The 26,469-nt window shown below is 38.9% G+C and overlaps 2 protein-coding genes across 4 annotated transcripts in view; one reads left to right on the top strand and one right to left on the bottom strand.

The window, feature by feature from the left end:
• PPTC7 (protein phosphatase targeting COQ7) overlaps nucleotides 1–6,477 on the top strand; it is a 37,476-nt gene extending 30,999 nt beyond the window's left edge. The window contains exons 4-6 of the mRNA XM_001363659.4: nucleotides 409–532; nucleotides 1,693–1,822; nucleotides 2,613–6,477. Coding sequence (XP_001363696.1) covers nucleotides 409–532; nucleotides 1,693–1,822; nucleotides 2,613–2,671 — 313 coding nt within the window. The 3' untranslated portion in view covers nucleotides 2,672–6,477. The remainder of the gene's footprint in view (nucleotides 1–408; nucleotides 533–1,692; nucleotides 1,823–2,612) is intronic.
• An 86-nt stretch (nucleotides 6,478–6,563) lies between these two features.
• Nucleotides 6,564–26,469, bottom strand: part of RAD9B (RAD9 checkpoint clamp component B) — a 44,773-nt gene continuing 24,867 nt past the window's right edge. Inside the window, exons 7-11 of one of the 3 annotated variants that reach the window (XM_007489846.3) lie at nucleotides 26,277–26,383; nucleotides 26,132–26,196; nucleotides 24,823–24,945; nucleotides 23,316–23,559; nucleotides 6,564–8,515 (exon numbers count right to left, since the gene is read on the bottom strand). In XM_007489846.3, coding sequence (XP_007489908.1) covers nucleotides 8,387–8,515; nucleotides 23,316–23,559; nucleotides 24,823–24,945; nucleotides 26,132–26,196; nucleotides 26,277–26,383 — 668 coding nt within the window. In that variant the 3' untranslated portion in view covers nucleotides 6,564–8,386. The remainder of the gene's footprint in view (nucleotides 8,516–23,315; nucleotides 23,560–24,822; nucleotides 24,946–26,131; nucleotides 26,197–26,276; nucleotides 26,384–26,469) is intronic. The other 2 variants (XM_007489847.3, XM_007489848.3) reach the window with 2 other exon arrangements.

A 26,469-nucleotide genomic window follows, 5' to 3' on the forward strand; every position in this document is an offset into this window, starting at 1 on the left:
GAAAAAAACAAGCTTTAGTAGAGGAATTCTTTCAGTGGTCTAGATTCAGGAGCATTCAAATGAAAGCTGCATGGGGGGGGGGGAGGAGAGGGAGGGGCAGCTGGGTAGCTCAGTGGATGGAGAGCCAGGCCCAGATATGGGAGGTCCTGGATTCAAATATGCTCTCAGACACTTCCCAGCTGTGTGACCCTGGGCAAGTCACGTAACCCCCATTGCCTAACCTTTGCCACTCTTCTGCCTTGGAGCCAATACACAGTAGTGATTCTAAGATGGAAGGTGAGGGTGTAAAAAAAAAAGCAAGCTGACTCCATTAATGCAGACCAAGGAAATACCATGTATATGAACTTTGTTCTGTGTCTGCAAATGACTCCCTTACCTTTGTTGCTCACGACTTTGTCATTTCCACAGCCCGGATGCTGCTGACAGCACTTCTTTTGACGTCCAGTTAGGTGACATCATCCTGACAGCCACAGATGGGCTTTTTGACAACATGCCCGATTACATGATCCTCCAGGAGCTGAAGAAGTTAAAGGTAATGGACCCCGAAGCTGGCCTGCCTGACCCAGAGCCCTTCTCCTTGAGCTGCCTCGGGCACTCGGCCTTGTTCCACGTAAATGCTGTGGACACCCTCAGGGAGTATTAAGAGAATAAGTGGCAAAGGATCGTCTTTACCTAATTATTATCCTTCTTCCTGCCTCTCTTCTCTTTCTGTTCTGCTCAGAGCAAATCTGGCGAAAGGGAGGGTGACAAACAAATCCCTTGAGATCCCCTCCGAGCCGAGCAGTTCAGAAGTCAGCATCATCTGAAAACTTGACAGTTAGCAGGAGTCTGCGAGGAAATTAAACCTGCGCTTTCTGTTGCTTTAGTCCACACATTGCCATGCATTTGGGGCAGACAGCCAGTGTTTGTGTTAGAAGAATGTAAATCTCTAAAGGGGCTCTTTTGCCTCTTGGGCTGCTGCTGGTGCCTGGCATGAGGGGAGGCGAGAGGGGCCTCTCTAAACAAGGAGCAGAGAAGCTTCTGCAGTTCTCATTGTCGGGCTTGGACTAGCAGGACTAGCAGGACCAAGACGACAGGCCTTTCTGAAGCGCCCCATGCGGAGCAGCCCTGGCCTCCAGGAGCTCCCATTCCAGCAAGGGAGAGCCCAGGCAAAGAACTCTGTACAAATGAGCACTCGCTGGGGGTGAGCTGGGAGAGAAGGCATTAAGAAAGCCCGGAAAAGGCTCCTTGCAACCAGGGAGACTTGACTAGAGACTCAGAGGCAGAAATGAGATGGGAAGAGTTGGGGATGGAGCGTGCGTTAGGAGTCACTGGATCAGTCACTGGATCCTAGAAGAAAGGAGGAGGAGGGAGGATCTCAAAAGCCAATCAGAGGATTTTCTACCTGACTGGGGGGCCACAGCAGGGCGTCACTATGTCATGCAGTCTGACCTGTGTCCTAGGAAGATCACTTTGACAGCTGAGCAGAGGGGAAGAGAGTACAGGCAGGGAGGCCAACCAGGAGGCTGGTGTCATAGTGCATTGTGACCCAAGGAGGCGATTGGCTAGAACCAACAGGAAAGATGTAAAACTCCTTTCAGAGTAATACTTCTATTGTGTGAAGGGATTATTCCCCCACCCCCACCCCAGCTCTCAATCGTGATCCTCTGTGGGGTAGTACTTCTAAAAAGAATTCATTTATCTTTATTCCAGAATTCAAATTACGAGAGTATACAACAGACCGCAAGAAGCATTGCAGAGCAAGCTCATGAGCTGGCCTATGACCCAAATTACATGTCACCTTTTGCCCAGTTTGCATGTGACAACGGACTGAATGTGAGAGGTAAGCCTCTGGGAAGCTTTCAGCCTCGGGGATTTGAAGTGCTGGGGCCTGTAAGTGCAGTGGGAGCCTCTCGGACCCTCTGATGGGTGGTAGTCTTAGGGCAACAGATCCCTGGCCTTTCCCCCGTTTGCCCCTCCCTCCCTGCACCTTTGGGCCAAGGTCATCGGGATAGGAACAAAGCAGGGATAACCTGAACATCCGGAGTGCCCGAATCGTCCTCCTTGGATTGGAGCCCAAAGGCCTCTGGGCAAATTCAGGCCGTTTTTCCAGTGGCCTTCCCAGGCTTGGCATTGTGCTTCCTCCAGGCCCCTTGCTGCCACTGCTTCAGAAAGGGGGACAGTATTAAAACTGTCCTTGGCTTATTGGCAGAGTGCCGTGATCTTGCCATCGTGATGCTGTGGCTCCCTTTTGGAGAAAGGCACGTCCGTCTATGTCTGCCAGACTTTGGGAGGCTGGTGGGCTTCTGGCTGTTGCAGGATCCTCCTAGCATGTCACAGCAGAAACATAACAGAAAAACTCATCCGCAGGAGAGCCTGGACAGCTTTGTCCCTCGTGGGTCTCGCAGTGCCCGCTAACACTCAGCCGATGCTCCTGCCCTAAACAAAGAGGAGTCGCCAGTGTGGGGCAGCCCTTCTCCCTCAGGGAGAAAAAAAAAAGCAGTTTCTCTTTCTACAAGACCACACTGTGTCCAGCTGCTGCATGCTGATAGGCAGAACCTTTGATGCTTTAGGCCATCTCTCGGCCCTGCTTGGCTCTTGTCTTCAAATGCTGTGATCTTCTTTTCTTTCAGGAGGAAAACCGGATGACATCACTGTCCTCCTGTCCATCGTCGCTGAGTATACAGACTAACTCTCCTCCAGGTCAACCTCTGACGCTCCTCTTCCCTGTGTACGGACTGTTCCTGCTGGCAGGACCGCGTTTTCCTTTGCCGCTGATCTCGATGGCCAGTGATTTATGCCTGTCGCCTGTCTTTTTACAGTCCGGTTGAGATCCTTGTTACGAACCACTACTGTCATACGACTAGCTCACGTCTGCCAGCACCAGCTGAAGAAAACGCAAGACTTGAAGCTCGTCCTTCATTGCTAGTTATCCTTTGCGGGGGGAGGTGGAAGACCTTCAGAGCCAAAAAAAAGGCTGCTATTTTTCAGAATTCAATTGAAGTATTGCAGATGAGTAATGTGGGTAGATTGTAACTCAAACTAGAATGTGTAAAATTTATTTTTGAAAAAACCCACCACAAGTCATGTGCTACTTACTACATCTACTAGAAAAATGCATTACTCGTTGAAGGAAATGTTCCACATGAACCTTCACATGCATAGTCTGTTGTTGTAAGATGATAGAGTATGTCTGTGTTTCTGGTATAACCCCCTATTTTTCAGGGGCTTATAATTCTGCTGTAAAACATTGCTCTGAATTCATTTGAAGCTCTGGATTCGTCTTAAAGTCTAGAGCCCAAGAGCCCTTTTATTACAAAATTGAGAGAAAAATCAGTTTAAACTCTGTGGATGCAAATGTTTGTGCTTTTTAAAAAAAATGCTTAATTGTGCTCCAGTGACTGAATTGTTGAGTAGCTCATTAGCCCGGATAAAATGAGCTTATGGGAGGTTGGGAGTAGGAGAGAGGAGACACTCCTTGCCAAGTTTAATTGGAGGTCAGGGGAGAGGAAATAGCACTACTTAGGTTGTGAAGCAAACTCTTGAAAGCCCAGAGATTGAAAATCGTGGCTGAAACCCACCTCATTTGTCCGAATGTGTTGTAGGGAAGTAGGCCCACGTCTCTGTGCGAGAACGGTAGGCTGGATGGAGGTCCAGGGACTCGAGAAGATGGCCGTGACCTTGAATTGTGTCGGCTTCTGGTTCTTAGACTGGTCAAGACCCACTTTGTAGCACACACTGCATCCAAGCCGTGTTGATCCGCGTAAGCAAATACTTGGAGTGATGAATGGCAGGAGCACGGAAGGGCCCCAGGAAAAAAAGATTCTTCGTGAAAATCTGACATTGGAAGTTTCCCTCCGAGAACTTCCGGGCTGTCAGATTCAAACTTAATGTTTACAGTTTCTTAATAGCCATTTGACAGTATGCCGTTTTCATTGAAATTACCCAGCGTCCAAATTCTCCATTATCTGCAAGCTCACATTCATTTACTTTTGAGGCTCATTTGAAAGTTGACTGCTGTAAAGAGATATTTTTGGGTCAGTTTTCCTTTTTCCATTAACTTGGTGGTAGAAAGATACACACTTAGAAATCCTTAAATTAAAGCCATGTTTTCTATATATAAAAAGTCAGGTAACATTGGTGTTTAGATGAAGATGCAGTGAAACCAAACGAGTGTCTTCTTGAGGAGAGTGTCGAAAGTCTGTTTTCCTCTCAAGAAGATCTTACTCTGCCCGGTTTATTGCATTAAAACTGTTCTGTTTGAGGTTACCTCAACTGGTTTTAAAAGATTTTTTTGTGAAGTTGTACTGTATATTTGCAAAACTGTATGTCAGGCTTTGGTTTTATTTAAAAATTGTTTAACATGTACCATGTACATGTCATTACTATATTTCAAAGCATCATGCTTGTAACAGGCATTTCATTTATAATGAGAATGAGTTATTCATTTGTAAGCCGTTCAGTAATTTATCTACTATTCCTAAATTGGCATAATGTTAGAGATATATTTTGAATCACCTTTAATTACATGTCAGAATGCCTTAACTACCCTAACTTGATACAAATAGCATTCTTTGGTAGAGGGGACGGGGGGAGGGGAGGGAGTGTTAGAATAATGAGAAATTGTAGTGCTGTGATAAAACATGGAAGAGCGAGTGTGGCACATGGCGGGTATTTATTTTGCACAAACTATTTGCAGTCTGTATGTTTTTAAGAAACAGAAGGTTGCATCCAGATGGAATTTTTTTGAAAGGAATATATTCATACTTCTGCTGATGGCTTAATTTCTTGTGTCTGGGGGTTTCCATTTTTTTCTGGTCCGAGGCATTTGGCCTCATGATCTGGATGTCTCTGCATTAATTTTCCAATGCCTACGATTTTGGCTCCTGGGAGAAGGAGAGCTGGCAAATGACTGGCTCGGGCTCTGCTCAGAGGAAACCCCAAACAGTCGTTCTAGAACTAGACAGGTGGTAGTTTCTACAGGTTACTTAATCAGCTTAAAGTCTTGCTGGACAAATGGTTGTTACAGAATAAAATGGACGTTTTGTTTCCGTAATGTCGAGAGGAGTCCTATGGTGAAGTTCCCTAGTACTTGGCCTATAGATTAATGAATGACCCAAAGTATTTTCTCATTTTGTAGCCCTCCCTTCCCCAGCCTTTCTTCCCTGTGCTCTTTTGTAACTGCTCGGGGACTCCCAATAAGCCCCCGGGCCCCCGCGTTCCCTCAGTTGGGCCCTTTTGGGGATCCTAGATCTTGGGGAATGACTGCCTGAGCTGTGCCACTTAGTAAGTCTGTCTCTAAAACTGATGTTTGTGCTAATGATAGCTTAAATCAAGCAGTGTAAGTGACGCCATTTGCCTCATGTAATGGACTTTTATAGCAAAAGAGAAAATTTGGATTTTTAATTTACAAATTACAAATTATTTATCCCTCACTGGATGCACCAAAGACCAGTAAAGTTTATAGCTTTTCCATCTATATTTATAAAGCAATACTGTATTATAAAGAATTAATATTTTTATCACATGCTTGAAAATTTTATTTTGTTCTGTTTGAAAATGTGCACTCTAAACATATCAAAACCTTATTTCTTCCTATGAACTTAAGCTGCCTGCGCACAAAAAAAATCTACTGAATGGAGATACAGTGGGGTCCATGTGGTTGGTTTGGTGGTTTTTTTGTTGTTGTTAGTGTCATTGTTTTTAAAGCCCAGGGGAGAGGGGAGGAGAAAAATAAGGGAAAACGTTATTTTTTTGTCCTATAATAGGGTAATGTAGTGGCTTGACATGATTGATGGGTACTTAACCACAAAGAGAATCCATTCCAGGTATGTTTGTTTGGGGAGTTGTCCTTGTATCGAATATTAGGTTCGCTGCTTTGCGCCATGGAGAAAGTTTCCTCTGTTGAGGCAACTGCTCTGAAGTCAGTATCCTGCATCAAGTAACGAGACGGGGAATGTGGGATTTCTTTGGGGAAAGTCCATGTTAAGGCTGTGTAGAGAAGAAGGGCTTGGACTATAAAATGTCTTTGCTTTCACGTGTTAATGATTCCTTGTCACCTCACTTGCTGTCTTTTGTTTGAACTAGCGCATCCAATTTCCCTGGGGACAAAAGTAATGTATGTTTTGTATGGAAGGAAAAAATGTCAAATGTAAGAAATCAGAACCTGATTCCATTTAGAGAACTCACATGAGATTTGGATTCAAGTCATAATGACATTTGGGGGGGAGTTCTGAATTGAAAATTGGCTGTTTCTGTTCAGAGATTACAGATGTATCAGATGGCTTATGGCAAAATTGGCTAAAATAACAAAACCAAATTGAATCTGTACCTGTACTGATGAGAATTTTTTTTTTCTTTTGAGACTATCATTACCTGTCTTACAAGAGGCAAGTACCTGAATTGGATGTCTGAAGTATAACTTATGCAGGAATAGTTCTGTACATACATTTAAATAAGCTGTAAAGATATTTAATAAATATAGTATTTATACTAAAATGTGTGCATGTGTTTGTTTTGAATCCACGCAGTAAGTGACTAATAAAGAGACTGTTTCTTTGCCTCACCATCATTTTTCTCAGTTGGTTATGACCTTCAGCAGCAATTACGCATTTTAGAGCCAGGAGTATATTCAGCCTTTATTATGCTGCATTGGCCTTGGCATATTCTTATTGTTTATTTCCCACCTCCACTCCACCAACTCACATCTTGCATGCAAATAGATGTATGTGTAAGATTATACATTAGACAAAATGGCACCATTTTTAAAGAAAAGATTTTAACTGTGTGCTCCTAATTGGGTGAGATGAACCCTCAGAGAGGTTTGTGTATTAGCTTCAAACGTGGCATCATGGAGTACCCAGGAACCCTTTCTGATTAGTCTGTAAACTAATTTGAAAAATGTGAACTCTTAAGTAATTGCATGTGGATAGCAAAAGTCCAAAGCCTCGTCCTGCTCAGGACCAGCAGAAAGCCATTCATACGCCCTAGTCAAAAGGCATTGATTACCTCAAGACCTGATTTTCCCAGAGTCCCCCTCTGCCCACTTATGAATAAACTTTGGAAACTTCTTTGGCATATATCTAGCGGAAGAGCCATGGGAAATGATGCTCGTTATCTTTCAGTCAGAACGTCCGCTGTTTAGGGGTGACTAGTCATTTTAAAAGTAGTTCATCTGTTTTTCCTTTTTCTGAGATCTGTTACTAGGGATGACTCACTGGGCAGGGGAGTGATACATACTCATGAAAGTCATGTAAAAACCAAAAAGACCAATAAAAGAGGTTTAGAACTTATGGTCTGAAAAATAAAAAGGTTAACGTTGAACCTGGGGAAGGGCTCCTTTTACTCTGAAAAATCTGGGGATCAGCTTAGGTTTTGTTTGCTGCGACTCCTTTTCGGAGCAGGAAGAGCCAGTTCATTCTGGCCTCAGAAATCTGTTGGGTTCCAAAGACATCCTACCTTGCTCCCTTTGTTTGTGGATTTCTCATGGCCCAAGATGCATTTGTCTGTCAGTTCAGTTTCCTTGTCATGTTTGTTGGTTTCCCAAAAGACTTAACAATAGGATCTCATGAGTCAGGTTTGCCAGGTTATAAATGACTCTAAACAGATTTGGGGAAGGGAGAGGCCAACCAAGGGGATATCAAAGAACGATGTTTTCCTTTGTGTCAGATTTCTCTGGTTCATATTTATTAGGTAAACCACCACCCGTAGAGAAGCAGAAGGTCATTCTACCCTGTTCCCACCTCTGACCCAAACGCATACACCTTGGTAGTGATGATGGCCGCATTATTCTGGGAGTATTGCGACATCATCGAAGATTATTCTTGGACACCCCAAACATTTCCCCCTTTCTCACAAAACTGAAGAGCTGGGGACGTGCAAAGGCACAGAAATCAACAGGTGCCCACGTTCCGCAGACAAAGTAGTTAGAACTGGCTTTCTGGGATCTGAGGAGTTAACCCTTCACCCCAAATTTCTCAACACGACAACAATAGAGGAAAAGCTGACACTACAGTTTACCAGAATTTGAATCTTTGTACCCAGGTACTAACGTTATCAAGTCAATCGCAAAACAACCTTGTGTGGCAAGCCGAGCTGACATCTCTGAAGAGCTGGCAGTGATCACTAACCGCTGAATAAAGTTGAAATGCTTTCGGAAAGCTGGCCAAGTGCAGAGGCTCTCTTGGGGAAGGGCTCTGAACTTCTTTCTACACCTCGAGGAGGGAACTAGATGTTCAGTTGTGGCCACAGCCAGAGGAAAGCCTGGTGAGCCGCTGCCTCCTGCAAGGCCTGCCCTTTACAGCCAAGCCCATCTCGGTGCCATCAGAACAAGTACAACAAACCCCTGGGGGATTCTCTTGTAAACTGGAGAATAGGTAAAGGGTCATCTTGTCTTCCCGAGTCACCATTAAAAGACTGGCGAGAGCCGACCATCATTAACATCTTCTTCAATGTCGGTTGCTCTTGTCCGGTGGATCCCAGGCTGGTTGGAGTCTTGTGGCTTCCGTGAAATGGCTCCAAAAAACAGAGAACAAAACTGGTGGGGAGGAAGGGGGAGACAAGTGAATCACGGTTGGGGTTTTTTCCTTTTAACCCTTCCCTTCTGTCTTAGAATCGACATTAGGTATCTGTTCCAAGGTAGAAGAGTGGTAAGGGCTTGGCAACTGAGGTTAAGTAACTTGCCCAGGGTCACACACAGAAAGGAACTATCTGAGGCCACATTTGAACCCAGAACCTCCTGACTCCAGGCCTGGCACTCCAGCTTCCCTTGCACTGTTTATTTCAAAGTGTGGATTCTAACATTTCTGAAATATCCCGGGATGATGGCTTTTCTTACCAGCTGAGTCTAAAGGCCATGATTTGTGCTGCTGCTTCAGAGATCACAGGAGGCATAAGGAATCGGACAGTTGAAAATCCAAGCACTATTCTTTCTACTTCCACATCCTTGACGCTGCTACCACTGCTACTAATAATGGTATAATAAGGGCACTTGGAGGTTTTCAAAGAGCTTTATATATATCATCTCTGCTTAATCTTTAAAACAATCCTGAGTGCTAGTATTATCCCCATTTTACAGAGAAGGAAACCGAGGCTCATGGATTATGACTTTCTCATTAAGTGTCTGAGGCAGTATTTGAATTGCTAATTCCCAAGTTTAGAGCGCAACACTGCTGGCAGCCAGCTTCCTCTGATGGCAGTGGTGTCGGCCAGACTGGACAGGGATGAATTCTTCCTTTCGGTTACCAATCAAACAACAAGCATTTACTAAGTGCTGATTGTGTGCTGGTGACACAAATACAAAATTTACATTATCCTGCCCTTAAGAAACTTATATTCTACTGGGATATGTTTGCATAAGTAAATACAACATACATAGCTAGATCTGCTTACACATATAGATAAATCTGTATATGTATAGATAAATATAGATGTGTGTGTGTGTGTGTGTGTGTGTGTGTAAATAAAATACAAAAGTGATGTGACTCGGTGAACTGAGAGCCAGGCCGAGAGATAGGAGGTCCTGGGTTCAAGTCTTACTTCAGGCCCTTCCTAGCTGTGTGACCCTGGGCAAGTCACTTGACCCCCATCACCTAGCCCTTACCACTCTTCTGCCTCAGAGCCAATACTTAGTATCACTTCTAAGACAGAAGATGAGGCGGTTTTAAAAAGTGATTTCAGCGGAGGTGCTAAATGAAGGAATCAGGAAAGTTCTCTCAAAGGCCTTGTCACTTTAGCTATCCTTTTACAGGAATTAATGGTTCTAAGAGGTAAGAGTGAAACTACGTGGAAAATATAATGATGGAGACTATTCCAGGCATGCGTTTCTTACCTCGAGGCAATAAGGAAACACAGACGATCCTAGAGCAGAGCAGGGCTGTGCTTTACAAATACGAATGGGACAGCTCTGTGGAGCACAGGTTCTATAAGGAGAGGCTGGATAGAAGGAGGCAGATTGATTATTGCACGATTGAAGTACTGAAAGGCTGAACTAGGTGTGGTGGCTGTGTGAGCAGAGGAAAGGCAATTGATGCCATACATTTTATGAAAGTAGAATGGAAAGATTTGGCAACTGATTCAGGATGAGAGAGGAAAAACTGGATGATTTGGAGGCAGCAAACCTGGGACACCTGAAAAAACAGGAATGTTAGGAAGAGAGCAGCAGGGTTTAAGGATAAAGATCCAGTTCCGTGTTGGGGAAGTCGATTTTGAGCTGTCTATGGGATATCCACGTGGAGCTCAGGAGAGAGCTGAGAACTGGAGTAGACTTTAAACATCAGTTTAAGGATGAGAATCAAATCCATAGGAGCTGATAGGATCACTGAGAGTTTAGGAAGAAAAGAGAGCCCAGGAGAGAGCCCCAGATTCAGGTAGAGGCAGCACACTGGATGGCCTTGTGAAGGAGACGATGAAGGATCTGTTAGGTAGGAAGTGACATGACAGATAGACGTCACAAAACTCAGTGAAAAGAGAAAATCTAGAAGGAGAGGGATGATCAAGGCATCAAATACAGCTTAGAAGTCAAGGAGCATGAGAAAAAGCCACTGGATATAGCCATGGAAAGTTTCTTGGTAACTTCATTTCAATTAAATGGGGTGGACCAAAGGCAAAAAAGATAATGGTTAAGAAAACAAAGGCAAGGAAGGGCTCCCCTATGGGAAAAAGAGCTTTTTCTAGTAATTTGGCCATGAAAGGGAAGAGAGTTCTATAGGATGATAGTTTTTTTTAAGATGTTAGGGTCAAATGAAGGTCTTTTAAAGATGGAGATCTGACATGTTTGTAGGTAGCAGAGAAGAAACTAGTGGATAAAGAGAAGTTGAAATTTAGGTAGAAAGGAGGAATGATGGAGCAACTAGGTAGCTCAGGGGATGGAGGCTAGGTTTGAGATGGGAGGTCCTGGATTCAAATTTGGCTTCAGATACTTTGTAGCTATGTGACCCTGGGCAAGTCACTTAACTCCCATTGCTAGCCCTTCCTGCTCTTCTGCTTCAGAACCAATGTTTGGTATTGATTATAGTACAGAAAGTAAGGGTTTAAAAAAATTACTTAAGGGGCAAGCCCCTAAAAGAGACAGGAGATGAGATCAAAGGAAAAATTTGAGGGATTAGTGTTGGCAAAGACCAAAATAGAAAGGTTGAGCATCTCATCCTCCAAGATGGGATGATGTCAAGGTGATTTAGAGCATGGAATCAGGAAGGAGAGGGATCTGGGAAAATATGCCTTGATTTTTTTTCAGTAAAATGTGGTTGTACGTCCTCCACTGAGAAGAAGGGTGTAAAGTCTGACTTGAAAAGAGAATGTGATAGAAAGTCAATCAGAGGGAAAGTGGAAGGATTTATTTACACAAGTAGTGAGAGTATAAATTTGTAGTGGGCCCAGTTATAGCATGGTTATGGGACTTCCTCCAGGAACATTTAGCAGCACAAGTACAGGAAATAAGAAGATAAATGATAGGAGTCATCCAAACCATCCTACTACCCAACTAGAGTTTGAAAAAGGAAGATGAGTCATGATAGCACTAAGAGGGAAGAGAATCAAACCACAGTGTAAAGTTGAACCATAACTATAGCGCCAAGGTTTTAAAAAGCATGACTTGAGGCCAAAACAGGGATGCTGGCCTAGAAATGGAGGACCAGAGACTACAGTAAGGAGGGAGGACAAGTTTAGGAAAAGGTGAGGCCCATGAAAAGATGGAAGGTTGTGATCAGAGAAAATTCAGTTATGGATTGCAAAACCAGAATATTTGTATATGATAAAGAGGTCAAGGAGGTGATTGTCTTTTTGTGTGGCTGAAATAAAGGTGGAGATTTTGAAAGTTGGTGGGGGAAGTTAATGGACGTTGAAAACAAGGGCATTTGAGGCAATGCCAATATGTCCAGCCATATGACGTAAATTCATCAAGGGTAGCTAGGTGCTTTTCTCCTTTCTTATCTTGAGTGACAACTCCCTATGAATCATTTTTGTTCTGTTGTTTCTAGTATAAAAGTAATTCTCCTTACATGACAAATGTTAGAGGGGCTGCAGGAATCCCAGCGGAAGCTATGAATTACGATAATCATTTTGGAAAGCAATATGGAGCTATGCCCTACTCTTTGACCCAATAATAATACTATGATGCTATATTCCAAAGAGACTGAAGAAACAAGAAAAATATCCATTTATAGCAGCTCTTTTGTGATGACAAAAAAATTAGAAAGTAAGGGGGTGTCTATCAAACAGGAAATGGATAAATAAATTACAGTATTTTAATATAATGGAATATTATTATGCAATAAGAAATGAAGGGAATGGCTTCAGAAAAACCTGGACAGACGTATCAACTGATACAATAAAGTGAGCAGAATCAGGAGCACAACTTATACCCTAACTTATATATATAACAACATAAAAAAGAATAACTTTGAAAATCTAAAGAACTCTAATCAATCCAATGTCAAAGCAAGTGTCCAAAGGACCAATTGGAGGAGGGGAGGAAGTGAGTCACCTCCTGCAGAGGGGTCATAGAGCAAACACTATATGCAATGGGGAAACATTAGAAACTCTCCAAACAAATCCCAAGAGCAAAGTAAAGATACTTCTTTACTTCCACTAGGATTTGATATAGTTCTAGAGCTATTAGCAATTTCAATAAGACAAGATAAATATATGAAGTGAGGAAAAAAGACAAAAGTATCCCTATTTGATGATGATGATGATTTACTTGGAAAATCCTAAAGAATCAGCAAAGAAGCTAACTGAGAAAATCAATAGCTTCAGCAAAGTTGTCCACTACGGAATAAACCCTCAAAAATCAGCAGAATTTCAATATGATAATAACAAAATCCAGAATGTGATAATAGGAAGGAAAATGCACCACCTCTATAGAAGAATATTTAGTGTTAATGGATGGGTCATAGCAATATAATAAAATGGCAATACTATTAAATTAGACTTAGAACTATACCAATCTTATAACCAAAGGGACACTTGACAGAGCAAAACAAAACAACTTAAAAATCATTTGGAGGAACAAAAGATCTAGAATATCAAGGAAATAATGAAAAAGGTAGGAATGAAGGGGAATAGATTTCTACATCTTACATTAAAACATTTGGCACTGGATTAAAAATAGAAAACTATTTCAACTAATTTAACTAGACAACAATGAATAAGAAATAATCAAATGCAATAACAGTATAAAATAAAAAAGAAGTTACTTAGGACAGAACTCTCTATTTCTTAAGAATTGCTGGGAAACAAAAGGATCAAAGGAAAAGGAAAAGGACCTACAAGTACAAAAATATTTCTAGCCATTCTTTTTGTGATAGCAAAGAACAGAAAAATGCCCATCAATAGGGTAAACAAATTGTGGTATATGATTATGATGGAATACTGTTGTGCTCTAAGAAATGATGAAGGGAAAAGATTTCAGAAAAACTTGGGAAGACCTATATGAGCTAATGCAAAGTAAATTAAGCAGAACCAGGAGAACATTGTACACAGTGACAGCAATGTTGTAAAAACAATCAGCTCTGAAAAACTTAGCAACTCTGATCAATACAATGATCTAAGACAATTCCAAAAGACTTATGTTGAAAAATGCTATCTATTTCCAGAGAAAGAACTGTTGACTCTGAGTGCAAATTAAAGCGTATTTTTTTTCACTTTTTTTCCCCCGCTTTTGGAAAGGAGGGGGGACAAATGGCTAATATAGAAATGTGTTTTGTGTGACTTCTTTTTTTTTTTTTTAAACCTTACCTTCCATCTTGGAGTCAACACTGTGTAGTGGCTCCAAGGCAGAAGAGTGCTAAGGACTAGGCAATGGGGGTCAAGTGACTTGCCCAGGGTCACACAGCTGGGAAGTGTCTGAGGCCAGATTTAAACCTAGGACCTCCCATCTCTAGGCCTGGCTCTCAATCCACTGAGCAACCCAGCTGCCCCTTGCATGACTTCTCATGGATAATGGATATCATATTGTCTGCTTTCTCAATGGGAGGAAATTAATTTGGAAATTTAAAAAAATTTTAATGTTAAAAATAAAGCAAACTACTAGCAAAAAAAATTGTTGGGAAAACTGGAAAGCAATCTGACAGAAAACAGGTTTAGGCTATATCTATATCCCATAAAAATTCAAAATGGGTATATGACCTTAATCAAACCCTTAAGGGTTTGATATCTAAGATACATCCCATATACAGAAGAAACTAACAAATATATGGGAACCAAAGCTATTCCCCAATGGAGAAGTGGTCAAGGGATATGAACAAATAGTCCTCAAAAAGCAGACTATTGACAATCATATAAGAGAATGCTTTGAATTACTAATAAGAGAAATATAAATCAAAACAACAACCCTAAGATCACTCCTCCAATGATATCAAAATGATGTCAATGATGACAAAAAATCATAATAGTCAATATGAGAGGAGCTGTGGAAAGAGAGTTATATTTTTTGGTGGAACTATAAATTCATGCAGCCATTTTGGAAGGCAATTGGAAACTATGCAAATAAAATTACTCAAATGGTCGTACCTTTTGACCCAGAGATTCCATCCAAAGGAAGCTACCCCAAAGAAATAACTGACAGAAAGAAAAGCTCCAAACATGTCAAAATATTGATAGCGAATGTTTTTGTCATAGCAAAAACTTGGAAATAAAGTAAATAAATGACCATCTCTTGCGGAATGGTTAAACGAGCTGTGGTTCATAAATGAAATGGAATATTGATGCACTTTAAGAAATAATGAACATTTTATACCAGGAATGGAAGGCTTATTTGATATAAGTAAAACTATAACATAATTGATTATATCAATAATAAAAGGAGCAGAGATCATAGGATTATATCAATAGATGCAAAAAGTTTTTGAAAAAGAACAACACTTGGAATACTGTTGTATGATAAGAAATGATGAAGATGATTTCAGAAAGAGCTGGAAAGATCTACATGAACTGATGCAGAGTGAAATAAGCAGAACCAAGAGACCACTGTACACACACAGTAACAGCAATTCTATGGAATGATCAACTCTGAAAGACTTAGCTACTCTCATCAATACAGTGGTCCAGGATAATTCTGAAGGACTTATGATAAAGACTGCTATCCATCTCCAGAGAAAGAACTGTTGGAGTTAGAATGCAGATCAAAGCACACTATTTTTCATTTAGTTTATCTGAGTTTTTACTTGGGGATTCTGATTTTATATGATTATTCTCTTATGAACAATATAGAAATATGTTTTACATGATAATACATATATAACCCAGATCAAACTGCTTGCCACTCCAGGAAAGAGGAGGGAAGGGAAAGAGGAAAACAATTTTGGAAAATATAACTTCAGAAAACTTATGGAGAAAATTGTTATTACATGTAATTGGTAAGAGAAAATATCTTTACCAAAGAAAAAAGTACAACACATTTCTTTTAAAAATACTTGAGGGAGCAGCTGGGTAGCTCAGTAGATTGAGAGTCAGGCCTAGAGATGGGAGGTCCTAGGTTCAAATCTGGCCTCAGACACTTCCCAGCTGTGTGACCCTGGGCAAGTCACTTGACCCCCATTGCCTAACCCTTAGCACTCTTCTGCCTTGGAGCCACTACACAGTATTGACTCCAAGACAGAAGGTAAGGGTTTTAAAAAATAAAAATAAATAAAAATAAAAATACTTGAAAGCACAGGTATAAATTAATTTTTCCTAAAAATGATAAGAACTATCTACCTAAAATCATCAGCAAGCAGTATTTGTAACACTATGGATAAGCTACAAAGCTTCCAAATGAGATCAAGAGTAAAGCAAGGATGCCCATTATCACCAATATTATTCAATGTTGTGCTAGCAATAACAATAAAAGAAGAAAAAGAAATTGAAGGAATCAGAATGAGCGATGAGTTTTTAAAAAACTGTCTCTTTTAGCAAATAGTATGATGGTATACTTGGAAAATCCTAGAGATTTAACAAAGCTAGTTGAAACAATTAGTTTTTTCAGCAATGTAGCAGGATATAAAATAAAACCACACAAATCATGAGCAGTTCTATATATGTCCAACAAAGTCCTGAAAGAAGAGATAATAAGGGATAGTCAATTTTAAATAACTACACAATATAAACTACATGGGAGTATACTTTCTAAGACAAATCCAGGAACTATATGAACATAGTTATAAAACACTTTCAAAACATAAAAGTTGGATTTAAATAGAGAAATATTAATTGTTCATGGGTGGGCTCACCCAATATAAAAAAAATTATAATTCTATCTAAATTAATCTACTTATTCAGTGCCATCCCAATTAAATTACCAAAAAAGGATTTTACTGAGCTGGAAAAAAATAATTTGAAAATTAATTTGGAGGAACAAAGGGTCAAGAAAATCAAAGGAATTAATGAAAAAAAAGTGAAGGAAAGATATCTAGTAGTACCAGATCTTAAACTGTATTATAAGGTGGTAATTATCAAAACTATCTGGTCTTGGCTAAGAAATAGAATTATAAATCAATGAAATACAATAGATATGCAATAGACAGTAGTAAGTAATTATAGTAACCTTGTACTTGATCAATGTAAAGATTTAAGCTTTCAGGATAAGAATTCACTCAAGTAAAAATTGTTGAGAAAACTGGAAAGCAGTCTGGCAGAAACTAGGTATAGATCAATATCTTAATACTTAACACAAGATTATAGTCAAAATATATATTTATACATATATATGAACTAGACATAAAGGAAGGTATCATAAGTAAGAATATGGAACATATTACCTATCAGATTTGTAGTTAGAAGAATTTGTATATAAAAAAGAAAGTATTATTGTGAGATGTAAAATGAATAATTTTGATTACGTTAAATTAAAAAGGAATTGTGCAAATAAAACAAATGTAGCTAAGATTAGAAGAAAATTTTTAAAATGAGAAGGAAATTTATAGACCATTTCTCATAGAAAGGCCTATCACAAATATATAGGGAATTTTATCAAATTTATAAGAATATAAGTCATTCTCCAATTGACAAGATTAGTTATCAGATTGGTTAAAATGATAGAATGGGGAAATTACAAATGTTGGAGGGTATGTGGAAAAATGGGGACACTAATACACTATTGGTAGAACTGTGAAACTGTGAACTGATCCAACCATTCTGTAGAGCAATCTGGAATTATGTCCAAAGAATTATAAAACTGTATACCTCTGACCCAGCAATACCACTAATAGATCTATTTCAAAGTGATGAGGGGGAAAAGGAAAAGAACCTTTTTGTTCTAAAATATTTATAGCTGCTCCCTTTGTGGTGACAAAGAACTGGAAATTGAGGGGATTCCCATCACTTGGGAAATGGCTAAATTTTATTTGAATAAAGTATTTGATTGTGGTGGACTACTACTATGCTGTCAGAAATGATGAGAAGGTTGATTTTAGAAAAACATATAAAGACTTTCATGAAATCATGAAAAGTGAAACAAGCAGAACCAAGAAAGCATTGTCTACAAGAATAGCAATATTGTTCAAAGAGTAAATGTGAATGACTAAGCTATTCTGAATTATATGACCCTTCAAATCAACCACAAAGGACTTATGGAGGAAACTTCTATCCATCTCCACAGAAAGAATTGATATTTAAAACTATGTAATATATATTGTTGGCCTTCTCTTGTGCAAGATCAGAAAGGGGGAAGGGAAACAACATGAAATTCAAATATGACAAAAAAGAAAAATTTTAGTGGCTTCCTTTAAAAAAGAAGACACAATGAACATAACGAATCCAGAGAAGCATGAAAAGATTTATATGAACATATACACAATGAAATAAGCAAAAGTTAGAAAAAACAACATACAGAATAATTAAAATAATATAAATGGAAAGAACAAAAGAACAGTTAAAATTTAAAGTTGCAAAACAAACAGGCAGATTAACCAATTGTGACCCCCTAAGCAGAGAAATGAGAAGATACCTCCTCTCTGCCTTTGCTCCTGTTCCTTTTGCAGAGGTAAACATTAATGGATAGGGAGCACTGCATATTATGTCAGATTTTTTTAATGTGTTGACTGGTATTGCTGGGTTTTTTTTCTTTTTCCCCTTATAAAAGGATTCTCTGGAGGGCAAGGTTAGGAAAAGATAAGAGGAGAAAGGTAGATAATATAAAAATAGACGATATCTATTAAAACCTACTTTTAAAAATATTGTTTAAGTTTTTACTAAAATACAGTACTTTCCAAGTCTGCTATGGTACCTTTTACAGGGGGCAGAGCTAGATGGTACAGTAGATAAAGTGCCAGACCTGGAGTCAGGAAGATTCATATTCCTGAGTTCAAATCTGGCCTCAGATACTTACTAGCTTTATAATCATGTTTGCCTCAGTTTCTTCATCTGTAAAATGAGTTGAAGAAGCAAGTACTGCACTGAATATGCTGACAAATTTGGAAAACTCAAAAATGGCCATTAGAATGGAAAAAATCAATTCAGTCTCAGTCCTAAAGAAGGGCAATGCCAAAGAATGTTCAAATTAACAAACAACTGCACTCATTTCACATGCCAGCAAGGTTATGCTTCACATTCTGTAAGTTAGACTTCAGCAATATGTGAACTGAGAATTACCGGGAGAGCAGGCTGGCTTTCAACAGAGCAGACAAACTAGAGGTGACCATAGAGGATGATGAGGATGGATAGTATCATGGAAACAACAAGCATGAACTTAGACAGATTAGAGATATAGTGGAGGACAGAAGGGCCTGGGGTGCTATTATCCATGGAGTTACGAAGATTTGAACATGACTGAACAACAACACATTTTAAAAATATGAAAGTGTGCATTGAAGCTGGTATTTTAGAAGTGTTTATTATTTTAAATCCATTCTTCCTATAGAAATTAATTTCAGGATGCTGGCAAGTATCTTGCCATATTTGGCTACAGCCTTCTTGATATTTGTGTGATCAAAATTCTTTATGATTATTACTATTGTAATTTGTTCTTAGTCTATAGGGTTCAGAAAGCATGATATCAGAAAGCTGATAACCAACGATAATTCTTTTAAATCTAGTGTTCTGTGGACTGTTATCAGGTGGACAAAATAACTGCTTTTTTGTAATTGAGTTTGAGATGCAAGTTTATCTTCTACAGACTCACTGAAAGCATCTTTGGGATTTCTCCACTAGCAGACAGGATGACTGGGATGATAGGTACTTTGTCCTGTTTCTATGTGGTTTTAATATCTTCTACTAGGTCTCTGTACTTTGAAAGTTTTCCATTCCATATAATTTGAAGATTCTGAGATTTCTAAAATCTCAAAGCACCTATTTGAAACATTATTCCAAAATTTTCATGAATCAATATTCTATCTTGGAGGTTGTGAGCAACAATTTTTTTTGTAGTTATTATCCAGTACCATTGTTTATGGGTAGAATTCTCAAGAATATTTTAGGATTTGTATTTATAATACAGGAATCTGTCTTCTGGTAGTTTATAAAGAAAAGTGAACCTCTGCTGTATAATAATTTTAGCTACCTGACTGAGTCTTTCATGGATTTGGTAAATGCTAAATTTCTGCAGCCTGTAGTGATACGTTATACAGTTACTCCTGTTTCACTGCATAATGTGTACTGATTATCCTTGTTGGTATAGAGATGCTGGCAAATGTGTCCCTTTTGTAATGTATTTGTTCTCCTCAGCTGCATCTATAAATGCCCTTGGGATGAACTGACTTACTGAATCTCATGACAAACTTTTCCCATATTTATTTCCCCTCCTCACTGATCTTCAGTGTTTTGTAAGATGATGTTGCTCACGATCTCTCGAGCATCTTTTCAACACCAATATTGTAAAGATTGTAAAGCAGGCCCCTGTTGCATATTTTGGTACAAATGTGGCCAATGGATTTACCAGGAAGCCAATGTAGAGTAAGCATCCCAAAATGCATCAAAGCTGATCTTCAGACATAAGAAGACACACAATCTGTCATTGGAATTTGTTTGACGCAATCGTAAGATCTCCCAGAGCTTATACTTAGCTAGAACAGCCTTGAGGGGCTAGGATAAGCTTATGTCACTATTCGAGAACAGAGCAGCACTAGTGATGCTATATTTCTATGAATCATTGAATGCCTCAAATTCTACAGAATCAAAATGGTAAAAGTGGCTCAAATGTCCAAACCCTTTGACCCAGAAATTTCACTGTGAGCCATATATGCTAAGGAGGCAAGAAAGAAAGAGAGGAAGGGGAGAAGAAAGGGAAGGAGGTAGGAAGGAAAAAAAGGAAGGAATTAAGGAACAAATGAGCAAAGATCCCATATACACAAATAGTTCATAGCAGTTTTTATGGTAGCAAAAGACCAGAAATAAATACACATAAATTGGGGGATGGCTGAAAAAATCTGGGTACTAAATGTGGTGAAGTATTTCTGTACTACAAGAAACAAACAAACAAAAAACACATTAAATCAGGGATGCATATTAAAACCTGTATGAACTGATACAGAGTGAAGTAAGAAGAAGAAAACTGATTGCAATTAAATTATAATGACAAAGCCTGGTCCTAGGGAAGAACTGAGAAAATGCATTTCACATGAAATGATGTGGTCAGACCTGGTCAATGGATTGTTTAGTTTTGTTCAACTACTTTTTTCCTCTAAAAAAACTTCAAACTTTTATGCTGCCTTCCTCCCACTGTCTCTTCTCCAGTCGAACAAAAAGAAAACCAAAACCCTTGTAATAAATGTGCCTAGTTTAGTAAAGCAAATTCTCTCATTGATCATGTCTAAAAATAAATCTTTCAGTCTGCATTTTGAATCCATCACCTCTCTGATAGGAGGTGGAGAATGTGCTCCACTCTGGTCCACTGGGATCATGTTTGCCATTTCATTGACCAGGATTCTAAAGTCTTTTAAAAGTCATTTTTCTTGATAATGTCACTATATAAATTATACTCCTGGTTCTTCTCACTTCACTCTGCATCAGTTCATACACATCTTCCCAGTTTCTTTTGGAATGGTTTGTTTTACCCTTTCTTGTGACACAACTATTCCATTACATTTATATACCATAATTTGTTTAACCATTCCCCAAGAACTGAGCACCCCCTTAGTTTCCAGTTTTTGCTATTCTGAAAAGAGATACTAGATGTTTGTACATAAAGGTCTTTTTCCTCTTTCTTTACTTTCTAGTATATACCTAGGAATGTAAACTCTGGGTTAAAGAAATGTAATCGCTAGGTTAAACAGTTTAGTGATTTTGCTTTTTAATTGCTTTCCAGAATGATTCTACCAACTCATGCTCTAGTTTTCCCTCAGCCCCTTTAATATTTCTCTTTTTCCTCATGCAACATCCTTGCCAATTTGATGGCTTGGGGGCACTCTCTTATTTAATCTTTGTTATAAGGAATAATATGACAGATCAAGAAGGGGGAAAGCATCTAGTGCAGTGTTTTGCACATAACAGCTGCTCGTTAAATGTTTGTTTCATTCATTCATTAATTTAATAAGATCATAAATCTACTGAAATGATTCTGACTAATAAAATCTTCTAACCAAATAAACAATAGCCCAAATCTGATTTAGCTGCATCTTTTTGAGGGGGAAACTTTGTGAACATAGAAAGTGAGAGACACTATACATTTCTGATTTAACAACACTAGGATTCTTAATGCTTCACTTACTCATATTCTAACCAGCTTGGTCTCTTGTACAATATGTAAAATGAGAGTGTTTTGTTGTGCTAAAATTGTGCTACTATATAAAATCTGACTAGTTTGGAATCTACTACTGTGACATCTGAGACTCTTCAGGAAGGGTAAGAATGAAGTTTGCCTTCAAGGAAATTTTCAAGAAAAAATTAATTTACTTAAGAGAACCATCCATAGAACCTGAGTCAGAATGGATTCAGAGGTGGTATCTTCCAACCTCTCTATGATTAAGCATCTCTCTCTACGACACTGCTGACAAGTGGTCAACCAGCCTCCACTGGAAAGCTGCTAGTGAGGGAAAACACATTCACTACCACACAAGGGGATCCAAGTTCATTTTCCTTTGGACAATCCTCAATGTTAAGAAGCTCTTCCTCACATCAACTCATAGTGGTTTCCTTGTGGCAATCCTTCTCCTTCCAAGCCCTCTTGTTCCTAGTTCTGACTCTAGGGTCAAGCAGAAAAAAATGTAATTCTTCTTTGGCCCAATAACAGCACTACTAGGTCTGTATCCCAAAGCTATTTCATTAAAAAAAAAAAAAGGAAAAGGACCTATGTGTTAAAAAATATTTATAGCAGGTCTTTTTGTGGTGGCAAAGAATTGGAAATTGAGAAGATGCTCATCAATTAGTGAATGGCTGGACAAGCTGTGGTATATGTTATGATGGAGCACTGTTGTTCTATTAAAAAATGATAAGGGGAATGGTTTCAGAAAAAATATAGCAAGTCATAGATGAACTGATGCAAAGTGAATCGAAAAGAACCAGGAGATCATTGTGCCCACTAACAAAATGTTGGAATGATGCTCAACTGTGAAAGACTTGGCTATTGTGATAGGCACAGTGATACAAAATAATTCCAAAGGAGTCATGATGAAAAAAATTCTATCTACCTCCGGAGAGAGAACTGATGAATTCTAAGTACAAAATGAAGTATGTTTCTCACTTTCCTTATTCTTTTTTGCTTTTTGGTAATATGGCTAATATGGAAACATATTTCCCATGGTTTCACATATAAAAAGGCTCTCATATTGTTTGCCTTCTCAATAGAGAGGGGAGGAAAGGGAGAATTTAGAATGCAAACTTTAAAAGGAAAATAAAATTAAATTAAAACATTAAAAATAAATAAATAATACTTTTTTTTTAAAGAATGGATTCCTCATCCCTTGACTCCTAGGTCAGAGCCTCCTCACTCTTTTTCTAACTTCCTCTGAAATTCAAAACTGTGCTGTAGCACCAAACACCATTGCCCCCACTACCATCCCCTTTTCAGCTGTTTTGTGTGTTGTCTTCCCTCATTTGAATGTAAGCTCCTTGCTGGGCAGGAATTATCTTTTTGCTTATTTTTTTAGCCCTAGCACTTAGCATAATGCTTAGAACATAAGTGCTTAATAAGTACTTGTTTTTAGAGGCAACTAGGTGGCACAATGGATAGAGCATTGGGCCTGGAGTCAGAAGGAACTGTGTTTAAATCTAACCTCAGATACTTGCTAGCTGTGTGACCCTGGACAAGTCGCTGAATCTTTTACCCTTCTGTCTTACAGTTGTTATTAAGAAGAGAGAAAGGATAAATAATTTTAAAATAAATGCTTATTTTCTTCCTTCCTTGTCTTGGCCAGGTAATTTCCTCTCCGCCTTCCCCCCTGAGTTTCTGAATTTTTTCTTGGGACATGCTTCCAATAATTTCCCTTTACCTTATTATAGACTTGAGTCTTTGGCATCACCTCTTCCATGGCACTAAGGTTGTTTTCTGTGGTTCTAGCCATGTGTGTTTCCAATCTTTTCACTGCAGGGACACTAAGACTTTCTAATTCATTGGAAGTGATATGTCTCTCACTGTCTGCAGGTCTCTTGGATGCTGCTTTGACTATGGCTGATTCTTTCTCTCTGTTTGTCAAATTGCCTTCAGTGCCCGACTTGTACTTTATCAGATCTGACCTGGGGTATCAATAAGTGAACCAGTTACTTCAAAATTTTTCCTATGGCATTGGAAATGAAAAGTGGCAACTAATAGCATTAGATTTAATGAATACATTCATTCATTCACAGTATGTTTTATACAAGAAATAATGTATAACCAATTATTAAATGCCAAGAATCAAGTAAAGAATATTAAAAAAAACAACCTTACCTTCCACCTTAGAATCAGTACTGGGTATTGGTTCCAAGGCAGAAGAGCGATAAGGGCTAGGCAATGGGGGTCAAGTGACTTGCATAGGATCACACAACTAGGAAGTGTCTGAGGGCAGATTTGAACCCAGGACCTCTCATCTCTGGGCCTGGTTCTCAAAACTACCCAGCTACCCCCTAAAGAATACTTTTTTTTTTTTAAACCCTTACCTTCCGTCTTGGAGTCAATACTGTGTATTGGCTCCAAGGCAGAAGAGTGGTAAGGGCTAGGCAATGGGGGTCAAGTGACTTGCCCAGGGTCACACAGCTGGGAAGTGTCTGAGGCCAGATTTGAACCTAGGACCTCCCGTCTCTAGGGCTGACTCTTAATCCACTAAGCTACCCAGCTGCCCCCTAAAGAATACTTTTTAAGAGGGTAGCTGGGTAGCTCAGTGGATTTAGAGACAGGAGGTCCTGGGTTCAAATCTGGCCTCAGATACTCCCCAGCTGTGTGACCCTGGACAAGTCACTTGACCCCCATTGCCTAGCCCTTATCGCTCTTCTGCCTTGGAACCAATACCCAGTACTGATTCTAAGGCAGAAGGTAAGGGTTTTTTTTTTTTTTTTAAGAATACTTTTTAAATTCTTCGAACAGATAGGTTTTCTGAGTAAATTCAGCCAATTGCATATATTGTGATATGGTACTGTAGCAGAGAGAAACATAATGCCTGTCCTATATTTCTGAGGAAAGCTCATTGCAAAGAATCTGGGGGCCTGCTTGTGAAGGTTTAAACTTGATGACTGTGGGGAAAATTGATACAAGAATGAATTTTGGATGGTTAGCAAATGCCATGGTAAAAAAAAAAACAGGCAAGCTGGTTAAATATTTGGTAGAGAGTACAGAATCTGATGTAATTAATTTCTTTTATGATTCTGGCTAGTAACTCACTAGTTTAGTTACAGCTTTTTTTAAATTGGAAGATTTCAAATTGCATAATCTGCACTTCACTTATTTCTAATTGAATGTCACTGATTGTTTCAGAAGAAGGTTTTGGTGGTTTTTTCAGCCCTGTAGGAAGGAAACAGCTTTACCTTTTCAGTCTTTGTGAAAAGCACAGGGAACTTGGAGAAGATGTCCCACTTTGAATATCAGCTAATGTAGCCAAAACAAAAGTGGCTTCTAAAACAATTTCATCAATGCTGAAAGCCACAGGTCTGGAAAGGTAAAATCAGAGCATAAATGATGTTTGTATTCTCATGTGAATCCCAGAAATTAGCAGTACAGTGAGAGATATTTAATTTTGGAACATAAATAACTGAGCAGAAACAGGTTTTCTCATTCACAGGTAACAATATACAATGTAAGATTTACTTTTAAGATCTTATATAGTACACACTTTATTTTTTTAACATAGTTAATACATTTCAGTCATATGTACAGCTTCCTATCACTATGCTGATTTTATAAACTGTTTCACTTTTCACACTATACAAAACTCAAGATATCTTTCACCGAATTAAAAAAATTATATACAATGGTTTCTTTTCTTTTCTTTAATTGTTGGTAGTGTTGTTTTGAGACTGCTGGAAGTGCAATGACTATTCACAGGTCTCATCCCAATACTGATTGGCTGAAACGTTAACTTGCTGTTTTTCTCACCTGGATTGATGAACTCTTTGTAAGGAAGTTTGGTGGCCCTCCATTCTCAAGGTTCACTATGCTGGTTCAAGACAATTTGGACATCCTATCAGCTGTATAATTAATAATTTGCTCCCCAGGGACTCTCTTTCCCAGCTTCCCATGTTCCTTCTCATGTTACATACTAACGTAGGAAGATAGAAGTTTTATATAGCTCCTCCCTTGCTCTCTCTTTTCCCCTGATCACAGTTTATGGAAGTGGGGTGAATCCCAAGCAGGAGAATTTTTCTCACATCTTTACTCAGGCTTTTACTTTTGTCCTTTTATTTCTTCTACTTCAAGTGATTATTAATAAATCTTATAAAATATAATACTTGGAGTTATTGGATATTAATTTTCATCTTACACAGCTTTAACCCCACTACAGCTCAGAAATCCCAAATTCAAACAATCCACCAGTCTTAGTCTCCTCTGGATCTAGAGAAGAGTACATCACTACCTTTAGCTGTTATGGTTTATTTTTAAATAATGTAACTCTATAAATGCCTAGAAATTGCCTTGAAGAGGATAATCAGGGATGTGTTAGTATAATGTGGTTTCTAGATTAACTATTCTCAGCATGAGATTCTAGAAATCTTGATCACGGTATCTATTAATATGTTACTCGATATATCATTTAACATATGGTTAGATGACATAATAAATTATAACCTAATAGTTTGTAAACTACTCTATTGCTACTCAATAAAATAAGGGACTTACTTTCCAGAAAGATCAAAATAAATAGATACTGGGGCAGTTGTAGCTTCTGAAAATGCCAACAGTCCCTAGAAGAAAAAATGTTAGATTTCTGTGAAGTAGAAATAATCATTATAAAACCCAACATGAAGGAAATTCAAGTATTTACCCTCAGTTCTTTAAGACAGAATGTTACTTCAGTATCAATTCCAACTTGAAAGTAGTCAAATTCTTCAGGATCAAGATGCATTTCAGTGTGCATAGACCTGCCAAAATCTGCTCAAACATTAGGAAAAGCAAGGACAAAAGAAGTCATGTCCATTGTCTCTGGCGGTCAAAGTACACTCATAGACATTTACTGA

This window comes from Monodelphis domestica, chromosome 3, assembly GCF_027887165.1.
Source record: "Monodelphis domestica isolate mMonDom1 chromosome 3, mMonDom1.pri, whole genome shotgun sequence".
In the NCBI taxonomy this organism is placed as follows: domain Eukaryota; kingdom Metazoa; phylum Chordata; class Mammalia; order Didelphimorphia; family Didelphidae; genus Monodelphis; species Monodelphis domestica.